General features: G+C 39.0%; 1 protein-coding gene across 1 annotated transcript; it reads right to left on the bottom strand.

Annotated features, from left to right (window-relative positions):
• Window positions 1–5,546: 5,546 nt before the first annotated feature.
• On the bottom strand, window positions 5,547–15,098 carry si:ch211-241e1.3 (laminin subunit alpha-3). The gene is made up of 20 exons (XM_043264143.1): window positions 14,853–15,098; window positions 13,862–13,972; window positions 13,669–13,787; window positions 12,804–12,884; window positions 12,586–12,680; window positions 11,676–11,729; window positions 11,402–11,553; window positions 10,618–10,728; window positions 10,150–10,261; window positions 9,425–9,592; window positions 9,151–9,344; window positions 8,956–9,072; window positions 8,132–8,286; window positions 7,882–8,023; window positions 7,293–7,392; window positions 7,025–7,141; window positions 6,417–6,587; window positions 6,188–6,330; window positions 5,770–5,948; window positions 5,547–5,688 (listed from the first exon to the last, which is right to left on the bottom strand). Exons 1-19 carry the CDS (start codon window positions 15,057–15,059, stop codon window positions 5,790–5,792), a joined length of 2,508 nt encoding a protein of 835 aa, XP_043120078.1. The 5' UTR covers window positions 15,060–15,098; the 3' UTR covers window positions 5,547–5,688; window positions 5,770–5,789.
• Between the last annotated feature and the right edge of the window lie 3,481 nt (window positions 15,099–18,579).

Below are 18,579 nucleotides of genomic sequence, written 5' to 3'. Positions count from 1 at the left end.
ACAGTCGAACAGCGGTAAAGTGGATGTTCTTTAGTTATTTAGTGAGCAATGCAAGAGTTATTTTAAACATTTTATTACATTTAAATATCATTGTATTAAATCAAAAACAAAAATGCTATTAATCACAGTGCATAATCTGAAAAGTGCAGGCAAACATTCTGAAACCGGTTTAGATGAGCTCAGAAACACAGCAGACCTTTCTAGTATTGCAAAATTGTCTTTTTTCTCTAGTGGGACAATGAAATAAAACCTCCCACAGATATGCCATGGAAATATCTTTAATTATGCAAAAGAAACAATGAAGTGCAGCAGTTGGTGATGCTGTAATATAACAGCATTTCTTCCAAAGATCTCCGCGTTTCTGGAAGCAAAGAAGACAAAGCAGACACTGAGTTAGCTGATGAATCCAACACAATGTTGTTTTATTGGTGATAATAAACCAACCTGTTAGATATTGCGTGCGGCGCTGCATGTGTTCAAGGACACGTCACCCGAGGAAGAGTAGGAGCTCAGATCCTCCACTCTGTAAAGAGAGTCAGTTCTGCAAACACACAAACACACACACGTGAGCTGACGCGTGTGTGAACCCAGAAACATAGGTTTATGAGCAGTGGAGACATGAAAAGTTAATGCTGACCTCCTCAGATACAGGTTGGAGATGCAGCCGTCGAAGTAGTTGGAGCCCAAGACTACGCTGGGTGAATACACTTCAGCTGAAGATCCCGTCACTCGCTGGCCAACATCTTCTTCATTAATGCGAAGTTCCATGCTAAAACAAACGGGATGATTTAATTACAAGTGTCTGCATTTATACACATTTGGAGAATCGAATGCATTCAAGTGCTTTTGAAGTGCTCGAACCCTGAATTAATTCCTGTCGTTTAATGAGCCCCCACTTGTGTTTTCATTGTGATTTGTGATGTTTTGAGATTATTTTATAAAATGCAAATGCAATTTATGTAATCATAATGTGCTTCAATCAAATTATATTCATAGCTACAAATCAGACAAAAGGCACCAGTCTTTCCAGGCAAATGAATCTCACCTTTGGCCCTGTCCGGAAACAGTGAGATAATGCCATTCTCCATCCTGGTACTGTTTCGAGGATTTCCAGACACTGTCCTGGAAAGTGAGCAGCACGTATCCGTCCTCCATGGTGAGCTCCAAGTTTTTATTCTGCCACAGAGAAATCACATGAAAAATGATGAATACACAAAGAGACGTGCTCTGGGACATACACTCTTAAAAATAAAGGTGCTTCACGATGCCATAGAAGAACCTTTTTGCCTAAATGGTTCCATAAAGAACCTTAGACGTCTGAAGAACCTTTCAGTTCAACAAAAGACTCTTGGTGGTGAAAAAAGGTTCTTCAGATTCTAAAAAGGTACTAAAGAGATGGTTCTTTTTGTGGAACCAAAAAACATTCTTAAAGATTCTTAAAGTATTTAAAGAGTAAAGCTCAATACAATATATATATATATTGTAAGTTTCTTATTCATGCTCGCATATCTTACAGACAACAAATACAGTTTTTCTTCAGACGTGACAAATCTTAATTTATTTCCATGTACTGAAATATATGGAGGAATCGTATTTGTATATTCGTATTCGAATCGTTTTGGTATATATTGGTAGAAAATACATTCTGTAATATATTTTAGCAAATGTACATTTCATGTATTTTTGTGAATGTATTTGTTTCTTCTGAACATCAAGCTCTTTACATTAAGAGTCTGAAATTTTCATATGGGTTTTTCGCATTTTTAATATTCGTCATCCTTTCCTACCAAATCGTTTGCTACAGATGTGAAAACCTGGTCTGATTTGTTTCATGGCGGACGACTCAGTGTGCGCTGTCCTTTAGACTTTAAACAGCCAAACCCACTAATAAGAACAGAACGCATCCGTGCAGCTGATCATGTAGTGTATGTGACTGTGGAAGAGATACACACGTTTTTGTTGTTCTGCAGCAGGATGCCGTTTGGTTTTGTGCTCCTGAAGCCCAGAGAAAGTGTGACATAGTCTAAGCTGAAGTCTTGATAGAGTTTCTCCAGTGAACTGTCAAAGACGAACTCTGCTTTCCTGATCATCTGGAAAAGAGCACGATGGTTAAGCGCCTTTCTCTTTTTGTGAACTCTTACATTTAGTCATTTAGCAGACACTTTCATCCGAAGCAACTAACAAATGAGGACACCGGAAGCAATCGAAACAGAAGTATGGAATTAGAATAGTCATTTCTAGAGGTAGAGGGCCAAATAAAGGTGCAAGAGATTCTTGAAGATGGCTAAGATCGTTAAATGATGAAGTGGATTACCTGCAGCTCATTGGTACATCCTCTGCCGACGCCCACTTTCTCCAGAACGCTGGGCGTCAAGCCGCCCGCCGTGCCGATCTTCACACAGCCCTTCAGAGCCGGGACTGTGATGTTATACCTGCAATAACAGCACATAAGGACACTTCAGAAAAGGAGCAAGTTTCATTTTACTGAGGATTTTTAATTCGGTTAACTGTGTTTTTACTACAGTAGTACTGCATTGTCTGTGGCTGATTCTTTGATTTGCTCTATTTCTAGATTTTTAATCCAATGTCCATTGCACTGAACACTGGATATACAAAAATCATTTTAGGTATGAGAAGCGTTTCAAACATTGCATCAAACACTGATGAACTCCTTTTTATTTAGATCATCACTCAATGGGTTATTTTACCATGTATTACTTTTGTTTGTCTTTTAAACACATTACATGCACAGACACTTTTTTGTTTTGATCCTCGCCCATTATATTTGATATGAAGTATAAATAAATTATATTTTTTATTAATAATTAAGAGTCACATTTACATGTGCATTATTCTCTCACGTTGGTGGCATGCAGGTGAAATTAATTGAATTGAATTGATTAAACTAATTATTAGCTTTTCACTGAACTCATAAACCCTCTGAACTTCCTGCATGATGTCAGGGGTTTAATACACTTTATGTTGTTCATTACAGTGTATGGGATATTTTTTCTTACTCTTATTTTTATATCAATGTAGTATAGTATATAGTATGTAATTCAATGTGATAAACTAGTTGGGTCAAACGTAATCCAAAAGTAATCAAAAAGCAGTTGTGTACAAAGTACCTGAAAGTCATGCTCAAGTAAAAGCACAGATATCCCAAAAAGCACTTAAGTACTGTAACAAAGTATTATTACTGTCAAAAAGCAATCTGATTGTATTACCTAAACTGTGTAACGTAATTACGCTCCTGACAATTTGTGCGTTATGTAATGTGGAATCAGTAACAGATTACAATTTGTAAGTAATCTACTCAGCACTGCTAAACTATGATGTTTTATGTTATACATTCATCATAAGCAGACCTCAGAGAGCATTATAAAGTAGCAAACAAGTGCAGTTCATGATTTCTTTCAAGAGAAAACAGAAAGACACAGACCTCTCACGCAAAGAGTTGGGAACCCCGCCAACGTAGAAGTGCTTAAACATTTGAGGAATGACGTCTGTTCTCTTGACGTCGGTGTTGCCTACTCGGACGTAAAACTCTCTTCCCGCACTAATCCTAACTTTCACATCCGTTTCCTGAAATACAAAAGACAAAGTGCAATTGAATCATCCTTGCTGTGACTTTGTACAACATCTTAATAAAAAAAGTCGACTCCTCTCTTCCTTACCGGAGAAAGGCTTGGCATATCCCCACTCCTGATGGGCTCCAAAATATGATCTTTGTTTTGGCCGCGCAGAACAACGTATCCTTTCTCAAGAGAGATGCTGTAGAAAAAGTCCTGGTAGGGTATGAAGAAAACAAGATTGAAAATCTCAGGAAATAACTACGTTTACGGGAAATCGGATTCGATAGGCGGGAACAAACTCTTACATCCTCCTCGTCTCCTAAATACAGCAAAAGAGCATCCTTAGCTCTGGTTTCCACTTTCTGATTGATCTGCAGAGTGTTGGGGAATCTTTCAAGCAGGACTTTGGCGTAACCGGTGCCTTCATAGTAGTCTGACCCGGAGATCGTTAGTGGGATTTGTCTGAGCAAAGAGAAACAGACAGAGATTTTACTAAATGTGTTGCTGAAAGTTAATTTCTGAACACGTACAGGCAAACCAATACCAACTATTAGTTATATAGTGAGTATATTATTATTATAAGTACTTCAGCATATCTCCAGTCACATGTTGAGAGCTCACCTCTTGCACGGCGTTTCTAAGTTAATATCAACAGCGTTCTTGAAGTTATACAGACTGATGAATTTATCATTGAAGGTGGAAAACTCAATGCAGCCCTTGTATTTGGCGTAGTTGAGAGAGGCAGGCGGCTGAAAAAGAGAGAATTGTTCTTTTTAAAACAAATATGCATTTATTAATAACGTACCAAAAATTAAGGTGTCAGGTCCTTGCACACTGAGTGCACACCTATCTAAATGCTTGTTATGAAAACACAGAAATCAAACCTGATTCATTCTTTTTTTTTTTAAAGATAAAAATGTTACTGAGGCAATGCATAAAGGTAATTGAAACAAATATTGCATTACTACAACACTTGTACTTATACTGCAGCAAAATAGCTGAGTTTTTGTAATTAAAAGCAAATAAACAAGCATAGCTCGGGCAAAAAATTATGCAAAAGTAATTTTATTTTGAGAAACACAATATCGTAATGCATTACTTTAAAAAGTAACTTTCCCCAACAAAATCCAATAGGATTAAAATGTGCATATTTACCTTGAAGTCATTTGGATAACCTCCGACATAGAAGACCACTTTGTCAGGTTTGAGGTCCAGCAGGTTTCGGGTCAGTTCACCCAGGTTTCCGTTAAGCTGTGGAGACTTCGGATTGGTCGACGTGAACTGGTTCGTTTGAACGACTTGTGCATCTTGATAAACTCTAAATGATATGGGCAAATATAAACATAAGATATAATGCAAAAACCGAAAATTCATTCATTTCATTGACAGCAATAGCCAGTGTTGGGGATAGCACAAGGTAACGCAGGTTACATAGTCCGATTACTACTAAAAGTAAAGTTAAGGTTAGGGTTACTTTTTAATTTACCAAAAAATAGTTACTTTATCAAATAAGTAACAGTAGTTACTTTTTTCCTATTTTTTGATTGACAACTCTCCATGTTGAGAGAAATCAGATGTAAGACGTTACTGTAGCTCTAGAATAAATGCAAGCGTGCATAAAAAAAAGAAAATCTCAAAATGAATAAAAACAGTGAAATGCTCAGAATATGATGCAAACCTGCAATAATTAAATGTTAAATAACACAACAATCTCAAAAAGCCCATTTTATTAATCAGTGCCTTTACTTCTGACCTTTAATAATTCATTTCCACCATATTTGTGTGCAGTAACGCAACGCATTTTTTAACGTAACGCAAGTGACTTTTTTAGTTACGTAGTTAGTTACTTTTTGAGAAAGTAACACAATATTGTAATGCATTACTTTCCCAACACTGGCAACATCAGTAACACACCAATAGTCTTAATCTCCGATAGTTTTTGTAGCTGTTGAGTGCCACCATACCTGTAAAGGTCGATTTTGTCGAAGAAAGCCACTTCAGATGAGGACTCTGTGACGCCGAATGCCTCGATATCGTACTCCAGTCCGTTGAGCTTATAGATGACGTGCAGGATGTTATTGCGAAGAGCCATGCCGAGGTAGTCTCCAGATGCCTGCGAGAACAGTTAACGAACGCATGCATGAAAATCTGCTCGGACCCATCCGAAGCTGAAGAACGGTAGGAGCACACTCACGTCCTTGTTCCCGAGGTACATCACGAAGAGATTGTCAGTAGCGGTCTGCCGCGCCGCCGCCGCTGCTCGGGTCTCTGGAGGGACAGGGTGAGAGCGGTGTACGCCCGCAGGTCGTCCAAGTCTTGCGGCGGACGCAGCTCTACGTGCCCTTTACCCGTGAATTTCATAGGCACAACAATCTGCAAGACATTCGAAACATATCCAAATCAGAAAATCATGCTATGTTGGTGCGCATCAGCTGCATCTTTATATTAAGAATATATGTATACTGTTCAGTGCTTTGGTACAAACTGTATTGTTAAGAGCACTATATAAATAAAAAGTGATTGATTGATTGATATCCACGGTCATTTCTTCTCATTTATAAAATCAAACACTTTTTATTAATGTATAGAATATATCAAATGAATATCCTTACTCTGTTGGCAGCATCTCGCGCTTGCTCAATTAGCTCCTTTATCTTTTTAATATTATCAGTCACGTTGTTCCCGGCGCTAATCTCGGAATCGATGTCGTCTATTTTATCCAGCAGCGACGGGATGGAGCTGCTCAGATTCCTGACTGTCAGACGGCATGAGAAAATGACGCACGAGTTAAAGAGGCAGGTGATAAAGGAACGGATTAAAAACAACCGGTCCGGTTCTTACCGGTCATTTCCACATTATTGAGTACATTGTCCATATTGGAGAGCGTAGGAGTGATGGAGATCTTGCTGACTTCTGCTTTGATGTTGTTTAGCTGGTCCATGGTGTCACTCGTGGAGCGATTAGCTGCCGCTGCCACTTTCTTAGCCGCGTCGATAATGTTCCCGATGTCATCTGTGATCGGACAGAATCAAAAACACGTGCTCGAGGATATTCATATCCCTGCTGAAAAGCTTAAACGGAAAGCTCACCTGAACAAAACACTATTGTGTCATTATTTAGTTACCAAAAGCTGTGTGAGTTCGTCCTCCTGTTGAATATATATTTTATATAGTATGTTGGAAATCAGTTGCCATTGACTTTCACGGTATGGGGGGATTACTGTGGAAGTCAGTGGCTACCAGCAGTGTTTGCCTTAAAATTTTGCGTTCAACTGAAGAAAGACACTCAGACAGGTTGGCGAATGAGTAAATGATGACAGCTTTTATGTTTGGGTGAACTGTCTCTTTAAGTCTAAGCAAGAAAACTGCGCTTTTAAATCCAACATGCCAGCACTTGTTGCTTCATACAGCTTCTGTGAACCGAACCTCTGGATGAATTCTTCTTCTCACCTCTCTGAATCCCCTTCAGTCCCTCCTCAACAGCGAGCAGCTCCTTCTCCAGGGCTTTCTTCTTCTCTTCAGCAGCCTGCAGGCGCTCCTTCTGATTACCGAGGTCCTTAGTCGCTCCTGATAAAGACAGAAAAGTAGTGCGTGAATAAAAAAACGATTGATTATATAAAAAGTGCTTTGATGCAACCTGTGTTGTTAAAAGCGCTATATAAATAAATGATTGATTGATAAAAGCAAATTCAATACGAAAAGTGATCTTCACACTCACCTGTAAGATCTTTAGCTGCATTTTTGGCATCTTTAAGGAGGTTTTTGCCATCCTTTTTCAGATTCGTTGCCCTGTTGATTAAGTCCCCTTCATTGACATCCTGATAAATGATAATAATCATAATACAAATCAACACACATATGTTTGGCATGATGCATCGGCATCTCAAACAGACACCTCAGATGACCACCAATTTTAATTGAATTCAATGTCAATTCAATTATTTTATTGTATTAAATTATATTTATACAGTAGTTTTGACCCATAGCTGCTTTTTAAGCATAGACCTAAAAATGAAATTTTCACCTAAATCTTGAATGTTTCAATTTACAAGTAAAGTTTGGTCCACTGGCCTCATTATTTCCAAGTATAGAGTTTTAAGCTAAATCTTACGAAAAAGACTATTTTCAAATATCATATGAAAAGCAGGATTTACTCTTAAACTGCATGAAAAGGAAAGTTTGACGACTCCTTTTTGTAAACGTACGGATTGAAACGTGTGCTTGTGCTATTTCAGTGCAACAGCATTTTTAATCCACGGTATGCATGCTAACGCTGATATTAAAGCACGCTGGGTGAAGTCTCCTACATTGAGCGCTTTGTCTGCCGCCTCTTTGGCCTTCTGGGCCGCCTCTTCTGCAGCTCTGACAGCGTCGCTGATGTCTTTGTACGCCTCTATCCCAGAGAGAGCCGTCTGCACTCCCGAGCGCCCGCTCACGTTCAGCACAGCCCTGTCCAGCACAAACACAGCACTTACACACTGGGAAAAAACTGGGGAAAACTATGTGAAAGAGTTTATAGAGGGACGAAACTCGAGAGGAGAACTAATGAAGGCTTACTCTTGCAGCTCTTTGGCCAGTTTGTGCATGTTTTCTGCGTGTTCTTCTGCCCGCTTCACTATGTTCTCTTTGGCTGCTGCTTGTGAGATGGTTTGGACTTTCTCCTTGAGTTCTGCCTTTGCTCCGTTGAGCTGCGCCGCAAGCTGTTCGTGCTCCTGAGGGAACATCAGGGCAAGTCACCAAAACTGTAGCTGAATGCATAAGTGATGTAGTATTAAATGTAAATATTGCATGGATAAAAAGTAAAGTTGCTTGAATGTCAGGGTCAGATTTCTCCCCGAATTACATTTTCGTTATTACTTATAATACCACAAATGTTGGAAATAAGGAAATAAAATAATACAACACATAGAGTATATCTATTTTGAAAATATTTACATGCTTTTGCATGTATGTATTTATAATAATACCATTAGTATTATATATAAATCTATTTAATATATAAACATAACATACACAGCACACACACATATATTATATAAACAAAAGCTTACATTTTGGATGCAATTTATCACGATTAATTGTCTGGCAGCACTTAAAATAACATATGCACAATGTAAATTTAGTTTTATAAAAATATAAAATAAAACTTTATTTAAAACACCTTAAATATGCAATTATTATGCTACTAATTATTAATATATTATTACAATAAATGTTATATTATTTAATAATTTAATTGAATTCAATTTAATAACTTAATTGAATATATATATATATATATATATTTTTTTTTTTTTGGTCATCCAGCCAAAACCGAGTTGTGTGATTATAAACTAGCCAGCGAAGCCAGGTCTGCTCTGAATATGTTCGTGAAAGCTCACCGTTTTGCTGTCTTTAAACATGTTCAGGGCGTCCTCTGTGTCCTTCAGCTGTTTGACGGCGAGAGCGATCTCATCCTGGACGAGGTCTCGCTCTCGCTCCAGATCCTTCACTCGCTTCTGTAAGAACAAGCCCCAATGTTCATTCTCTCCTGAGTGTTTTTGGGTCCTGAGGATCGTAAAGCTCTTGATTCTTACCAGAATGTCTTTGAGGCCTTGTGCGTTGATGTCGTTCTGACCGCCGGCTTTCTTTACCGTACTATCAGCCTGTTTGAGCAGGTCCTCCAGCTCTTTCAGCTTGGCCTCGTAGCTGCTCAGAAGACTGTCCACGCGCTTCGACGCCGCCTCGTTCTCATCGCACTGCTTCAGGATGTCCTTAACGTTCTCCAGGACTGCGACGGAAACCAAACATTAATACAGCAGCTGGCGGTAACGGTCACGAGCGTCTGAGACATGCACGGGAGAAATGTACATTTGTTTGCTTCCGCTTGCTCTTTCTTAGCTGCGTCTTTCTGCGGCGTGAAGCTTCTCTTCTCCATCTCCTTCACCATGCTCTGAGACTGCTCCAGGAGTTTGGCTAGATCTGCGTTGGGCAGAGCGGATCCATTGCTCTCCGAGTCCATCAGCTGCTTCAGGAGCTCTGAGGAACAAACACCATGAATACAGTACTGGTCACGTTATTATACCGTATCTGTAGTGTGGGGGCATCAAAAAAGAGACGTGTGACTTTACTCAGTGATTTGAGTTGAGCGAACAACTTCGAAAAACTCAGAAAAGCTCTTTTCTTTGTATCTCTACAAGGTCAAAAGGACCGATTATGTTTTGAGGGATTAAGTAAACTTCCTTTCGGAAGAGCGGCTGGAGACATTGAGCTCGGAGCAGTGCATTGTGGGATTGTTCAGAGCACACTGGATCTGTCAGGACAGGCCTGCAACAGTCATTATGATGCATCTGATCCTCAACACACCTGCAGACATTTATCAGCCCCGCTAACCCGCTCTGACAAACACAATTATTTACCCCCGAAAGGTACAAATTAGATCCTTAAACATACATTTTAGTGCTTTAAAAGGACATTTTAGTTTAAGAGTAAACCTCTGTGAAATTAAAAGAACGCCTCGACTAAACATGTCTGTTCTCGTATAACACACAGAGGTTACAGGTAACATATTACTATAAGAAAAAAACATCCCTTACCTTTTATTTTCCTGAGGAGGTTCTGTGCCTCGGTGTCCAGATCTGTTGCTCGTTGGTGGCTGTTTTCAGCGTTAGCAAGAGCTTTCTGGGAATCGTCAGATTGCTTTCTGACCTGGACGTAAATATTAGATATATATATATATATATATATATATATATATATATATATATATATATATATATATATATATATATATATAATTTTATAATGTATTTTTTTACTGAAATATATGGAGAGCAAAAATAAATAAATAAATAAATACTTATTAAAAAATATATATATATTAAAAGTATATTTTTAAAAATATATTAAAAAGAAAGTAAAAATGTATGTAAATATATGTTTAGACATATTTGTTCAAATATAGTGTTTGGCCCTTTTTTGTATATGCTGAAATATATTCGAAAGAATATATATATTTTTTTTATTTTCCTCTACTGTTCTACTCTTTTTGTATCTTCCGGTACCTGTTCTTTGAGATTGTCCACATCTTCGGTCAGATTAATAACGTCTTGTTCCAGCTGCTTCACTTTATTCCCCTGATTGTCGACCGTGAATCTGTAGGTGTTCACCAGATTCTGAAAGAAAAAGGGAGATTCGTTGTTCATTGTCCATGTATGTTCAGCATTAACAAAACAGTCCGTCAGAGTAAAGTCTGGGTCGTTATTAAATCATCAAGAGATTAAAAATACATCTGTTCTGTTGATGCTTATTGAGTTTGGGAGCGGTTTTATAAAATGTAGTCAATCACTCCATTGTTCTTAAAGACAGGAGAATAATGAGGTTTACAGCCTGTTTGGAGTGAAAGAACACGGTAAAAAAAGAGAGTAAATGCAGGTCTGTACTCTTAATAAATACCGCTGAGGTCTGGCATTGGCAAACAATGTTAGACGCGTGAACATTTATTTTATCAAAGTGATCTCTGCTGACTAAACGTACTCATAAATGTTTTCCTAGTGGTTGAAACACCCTTTCAAGCGCTTCAGAAATGTTCAGTCATGTCTGTACATTTCTCCGAATCGACAAACTGCCCACAGAATGTTTCAGACGGGTTTTAATCTGATGCTGAGTGAGCGGATGTGGATTCTGAGGTGAAGGATAAACGCTATGAAATATTAAACCACCTGTTTATTTCATGCAACAGCAAGAAATGCACAGCTCTGTGTGTGTGTGTGTGTTATAATGTACAGGATCACACTTGTTTTATGTGCAGTAATTACTTTCGACTATAACAGTGTCATGAAGGAATACCGTTGTGGCTGTGATGGCTTCTTCAAGCTTCCTCAGATGCTCTATAGATGAAGGTCTGAGAGAGTCAGAATCCAGCTGGTCTTTGATTCTTCTGAGCTCAATATCAAGCTTTTCCAGATCATTCATCAGTGTCTGTGCACAGTTATCACATTCTGAAAACATCACACACACACACACACACACACACACACACACACTGTTACAGGACAAGCACTGAAAACAATGACACTGATGTGTGTGTGTGTGTGTGTGTGTGCTCAGTGAAGTCCTCCACCTTCACACTGCTCTTCTGTGTTTGTGTCTTGGAGCTCCAGAGAATTTCTGCACACTGTATGAAGGAATAATGAAGATATTTTACAACCCTGCAACTGCAATATTAATATCAAAACTACCCATTACTAAATCTACCACAGACAAACACAGCTTGACAGTAACGGTACTTTTTACATTTACTATAAGAAAAAAATTTTACTTAAAGGAAATTAAAATCAAATGTCTGTTTATCTGTCTGTATCTTTATTGTGTATATATTAATACAAAAAAATGCATCTATATATTTAAGATAAATATTATGTTAGTATGAAGAACTGAATGCACGAAGAACTGAACACACACACACTCACACACACACACACACACACACACACACACACACATACACACACATCACACACTCACACACACACACACACACACACACACACACACACACACACACACACACACACACACACACACACACACACACACACACACACACACACACACACACACACACACACACACACACACACACACACACACACACACACACACACACTCACACACACACACACACACACACACACACTCACACTCACACACACACACACACACACACACACACACACACACACACACACACACACACACACACACACACACACACACACACACACACACACACACACACACACACACACACACACACACACACACACACACACACACACACACACACACACACACACACACACACACACACACACACACACACACACACACACACACACACACACACACACACACACACACACACACACACACACACACACACACACACACACTCACTCACTCACACACACACACACACACACACACACACACACACACACACACTCACACACACACACACACACACACACCTCCAGTCCTGGAGTCACACAGGTTTCCAGCACAGTTACACAGACGACAGCGTCCACCGGAGACCAGAGGATCACCGTAATATCCCGGAGCACATCTGAGGACACATAATCATAATCAGATTCATCTAAAGCAAGTTGTGTTTCAGTCACAGATGTGGACGTTCTGTACAGATCACGTGACGCACACAGGGACGCTGGACAGAGAGACGTTGACTCACCGCTCACATCTTTCTCCCGTGTAACCGTCTCTACACAGACACAGGAGTCTGTCGTCGCTTTCAGTGCAGCTCAGAGCAAAACTGCAGAAAAAGAAGCCATCATTACTTCTATACATAAGTGTACTGTTTCATTCTGTACATTTAAACTGAAAAAGATGGGGTGCACAATATGCACTTAACTATCAGACACGACCATATTCCCCAGGTCGTCAATTGCTTTAAGAATTACAAACTATTTTTTTCTAGTTTTCTGAAATGTTTGAACATGCAAATGACACACTGCCCTAACAACATGCAATGTTTTGCATAAATTTCCAAAACAGAAATTATTAATTATTATAGTTTTTTGGATTACCCCGTAATTCAGAAAATACCGTCAACAGCTGAGAAACTAAACAAAATAAAAGTAAAATTAAATAAAACTCAAACACACACACATTTTTACCATTTTTAGGAATAACTTGTTGCATAAAATCAAATGAATGATATATGAGCAAACCCCTCAATAAAACCTTCAATTCATTTGATAAAAAATTATAATAAAAAAGGTTACATTTTAAAAATTCATTAAGTATATATATATATATATATATATATATATATATATATATATATATATATATATATATATATATATATATATAAATAAAATTAATTGTATTTTCAGCAACATTTCTCCAGTCTTCAGTGTTATGATCCTTCATAATTCCAATTATCATCAACGGTATGCTGCTTAATACGTCTGTGGCTGTAACTATAATCTAGAGATCCACGTAGATAAAGGGCATCGAAATACGCCCTTCAGTGCATTTTGAACGTTTCGTGCGCACTATTCTGTGCCAGCACTCGCTCCGGTGAGTCTTACTTGTTGGCGTCGCTGCTGAGAGGACATGGGCACGCTCTGCACCTCCTCTGAGCGGCGCTCCAGTAATACCCGTCCCTGCAGCGCTCACAGCCATCGCCCGCTGTATTATCACCACAGTTCTGTAACACAGAGCGATCCGGTCAAACTAGACCGGACACGGGCAACGACTCCCGAAGACAGAGCGGGTCATTACCAGACATCGGCCGGTGTCTTCCTCACACTCGTTAGAGAAACCGTTACAGGAGCAGCGGACGCAGCGGGCCGCAGGACCACTTCTGTCCAGATAATAACCTGCAGAACATCCCTGACGAGACGGAGCGAGTGGGAATCAGTTACTGAGAAAACAACTAAACACATGACGAGCTAAAATCAACGGAGGAAGTATTCGGGCATGCACAGGTTTTATTAAGATACGCTCTTGATTATTAAAAAAAATGCGAGTGATAAAGTTTTATGTATAACATACTGTCAGAGGAGAAAATCTGTGTGTGTGGACATTTAATTTGTATTTAATAGTACTTTTTTATGGTTTACTCGTTCAGTTAAATCAGTTCTGGGCTATCACATATTAGGCATTAATCTCAAATTTGTCCTGAAAAAATGTATTGAAAAATTGGCTACACTTCAGTTACGTTCAGCTATGCCTGTAGCTCTATGAAATATATCTTTATGACCATTCATGCCGAAACGAACGTCGCTGGCTATAAATGTTCAGCAAAACATGAGCATATCTGACCGAAAAAATACATACACCTTAAGTCATGACTTTGACGCTCAAATGAAAGCTAATACTGAACTGAATGGATAATACAGAGTTATTTTAATATCATTGAAATACTTTTCATTTCATGTATTTATTTATTTTTAATCTAAATTCCCACAGAAAGTATTCATCACATCACTCTAAAAAATGCTGGAAAAATGTTGTTTTTCAACCCAACTTTGGGTCAGATATGAACTAAGCTAATTGTTGGTTGAAATGAGTAAGATTATTAAATAACCAAATTCAAAAAGAGTTTGTTTCATAGCGTCAGGCCCTACTCGGATCATTTGCAAAATATTCAGTATCAGTAATACTTCATACCTAAAAACTAAACACATCGCTACGAAAGCTGAACGAAGTTCGAGACATTCGTCTATCATCACGTTTCCTTCCCAAAGATGCACCAGATCCGTCTCTGTACCTGAGGGTCTTCTACTGAAGGGATCTGGACGCGCTGGGTGTCGTGAAGAGATGGATGGTGCGCGCGCTGGGCGTCCTGAGCTCTCTGCGTCCACTGCGCGTGCTCCGTCCGGTGCTCGGGTCTGGGTCCTCCGGAAACCAGCGCCAGCAGGGCCCCGAGCGCGAGGGCCCTCAGCCCGGCGCTCCTCCACACCACTGATCCTGACATCGCCGTGAAATGAGCGGCGTCGCGCTCAGCTGCGCTTCTTAAAGACGGAGCGACGCCCCAGACGCGCGCTCACGCGGACCTCAGGTGAACCGGGAACTGAGTCACGCTCAGGTGTGCGATGAAGATTACTCTACTCTACTCAACATACCGCAGAACACCACAGAGAAAATACCCAAGCCGTTTTTATCATGTTTTGCCATGACGACCAATTTTCGCTATTAACTAGCTGCTTAGTAGCATGCATATCAGTAACATACTGGCTGTTCACTAGTACTAACTAAAACATGTTGATAATCAGTAAACTGCATTTAAAGTTGTCTAAATGAAGTTATTAGCAATGCATAATCAAAATATATTCATATTTATATTATATTTAATATGTTCATTAGGATACTTGATATCCATTTTTTTAGAAAAAGCAAAATAATAATTATATATATATATATATATATATATATATATATATATATATATATATATATATATATATAAAATGCTTCACATATTAAAGCTTCATTTCATTCTATAGATCTCTTAATCCAGCCCATACCTAAATTTAATAACAACTAACTATTAATAAGCATGAAGAGGCGTAAGTATTGAGGCAAAAGTCATAGATAATAGTTTGTTAATTGTGAGAATTGTTCTCCAAAGAAAGCGTGGCCATTGTTTTGATACATATTTTTGGCCACACTTTAGTTTAGAGACTAATATAAACTATTAGCTATGACTTTTGACTCAATAAACCCTTAATTTGCTTCTTATTATTAGATATGATTATTTATATGATGCAATTAACAGAAAGGCTAAAATGCATTGGTTAACTGTCCCTAATGCAATAATTGAATTGATTGTATCACGTTTTGTTATTATAGTGAATTGTTGGTAACACTTTAAGGGACAAATTTACACTACTATCTAAATATTAACTATGTATTCTGCATCAATATACACTGACTTTTCTGCTTATTACTAGTTAATATGTAGGCTATTAGTTAAGTTTAGATATGGGATGGGGTTCACGGAGCTAAAATATGCTTTATAAACAGCCAATATTCTAGTAATATACCTGCTGTTAAGCAATTAGTCAGAAGTGGTGTATATGATAGTGTATATGATTTAATATCTTGCTGTTATGTTGTTATGTCTTTTCTTCGTCAGCCGTATCCTTGTTAGTAACTATGACAAACGGTGAGTGTTTGATCAGAATAATTCAGGATTGTTTCTCAGCTTCCACACCCAGTCTAGAGAAGTCTCCACACGCCCGCTGCGTAAGAAAGCATGCCCTCCGGTCACAGACTTCAGCTCTCACGTCATGAAAACTAAATGTGTTTGGGTGTGGTGAAGACAGGACACTGGAAATCAAGTACACTTTTAGAAAAAATGGTAAGAAAGCTGTCAGTGGGGCGGTGTCTGTTTGAAAGGTACAAATATGCACTATTCAGGTATTCAGGTATTCAGGTATAAGGTAGTTGCATGCATCCTTTATGCATTAAAAAGAAGAGATGTGTAGCTTTTGAGAGGCTTCCTCCCCTGTGGTTTTGTACCTTTAACAATCCAACAAAACAAGTTCCTATTTTGCTGTAGAAAAGGCCCGTTAAAACCTAGTAAAAAGGGATCGTTCCTCTCATTGTGAATGAACTCTTTCGGTTTTCAGATTTTTTGATAAAAATGAATCAAATGATATGTATTTGACAACTTGTAGGTGTCTTATTTATTGAATAAGCAAATATGATCCGTGTGTACAATGAAAGAAAGAAGTGTTAAAATATAGGTGTAATTCATACTGTGTGTCTCGAAGGCATTATAGCTGCTATAACGAATCTGTCTGTTATGTGTGTCATGTAGTTACAATTGTATTCATTCGTTCCTGTTTGCCTTTATTGTGTCAGAGATGATGACGGTGATGAAGATTAGACAATCAGTCTGTATCCACACAAGGGGTAATTCAAAGCAAGGACGGAGGGCACAATGTAGACCCAGCAAAGGCAGAACACACAGTCTGGGGTTTAAATACTTGGGGTTATGAGGATAATTAACACGACACGCCCGAATCACATGAAAACAATTCAACTAGATTGGGTAACGAGCACATGGGGGAAAACACAACAGGTTGAGGTTGAAGGCGTAGGCAATGGAGGAGTGGGAGGTCGGTGTTCACTTTTGAGCCACTGGGCTCTCGGGCAATAGGCTGAGCTCTTCTCCACAGCTCCAGCTCCAAAGTGATCTTCAGCTGCTCCGTGTGGTAATGGCCCCTCGGTCATGGGTCTTTGCCAAAGGTGGAGGTGAAGGTCTGATGTGGAAGTGTTGAGATCATCCTCAGGACAGACGGTGAATGGGGATCCATCTCTCACCAGTATCTACTCCACAGAGGTGGCGTAGTCCCCATATACCCCATCTTCAGATGACAGCGCTCTGGCTGGCGTCATAGAATGTGCAGAACGTGTTTGACGTTCTTTAATGTCGAATTGCAATGGCTTTGCTAATCTCACTATCTATCCTCCATAGCATCATCTAAAGATTCAGAGAAACTGGAGAAATCTTCTTCGGACAGGACCGAAGACCTGTGTTGAATGACTGTGATCTATGGGCCCTCGGACGACGCTGCGTGATTCTGTCTCTGACATTACTAAACGGGCCCAAGAATACTACCGGAAACCACTGTCGGTAAACACCACCCGGTGACCCATCTGCAGATGCCAGCTAAAGGTCCAGAAGCTCTGCCGTGTCCTGAGAGCCAAGGCTCAATTAAAATTGACTTTGTGTGGTCAGACGAGTCTAGATTTGACATTCTTGTCGGAAAGCACGGATGCTGTGTCCTCCGGGCTGAAGAACAGGAGGTCTTGTTATCAGCGTTCAGTTCAGAAGCAGCGTCTCTGATGGTGTAGTCTAGTCACCTACGTCAAACACCTAGTTTCCTTCTCTTGTTAATCGTGTCTTTTGGTTCAGGTGTGTGTCGTTTGTTATCCTCATTTACCTTTCCTATAAAAGTGGTGTTCTGTTCAGTGTTTCTACCTTCTTACTCTCTTTGAGGATTATTAAAGACTGTTTATTGTACTCTAGTTCTTCGTGTGCTCCTGACCAAACGTACCATGACACACAATGTGTATGCAACGGCTTTCTTCTAGCCTGACTGTACATCCTGTGTGTGTGTGTGTGTGTGTGATTCAGATAGATGTTGTACTCTGTGCCTTAGAGTAATGTGATATTAGTGTACATGGGTGTGATTGGGCATGTCAGTACAACAGACTGTAATTATCAAGCCTAACCTGCAATTTCATACAAAATATCTGGAGTGTTTTGATCTACATTCACCATTCTCCCACCATATACATCAAATTATCCTTTCATTCTTTAGCTTTTAAACGAATTTAGGTAATAGCTGGTTTATAGGCTATATATACATATATTGTAAAAGTTATTTTAGGGGCAATCTTGCAGTAGACTATATGCTTTATTTATATAATTCAAATATAAATTATATGATCACAACCAATAAATATTTTTATTTGTTAAGTTA

Source organism: Puntigrus tetrazona, chromosome 2, assembly GCF_018831695.1.
Source record: "Puntigrus tetrazona isolate hp1 chromosome 2, ASM1883169v1, whole genome shotgun sequence".
Classification (NCBI taxonomy): Eukaryota; Metazoa; Chordata; class Actinopteri; order Cypriniformes; family Cyprinidae; genus Puntigrus; species Puntigrus tetrazona.
The sequence above is the reverse complement of the archived record's forward strand: the minus strand, read 5'-3'. Positions and strand labels throughout refer to the sequence as shown.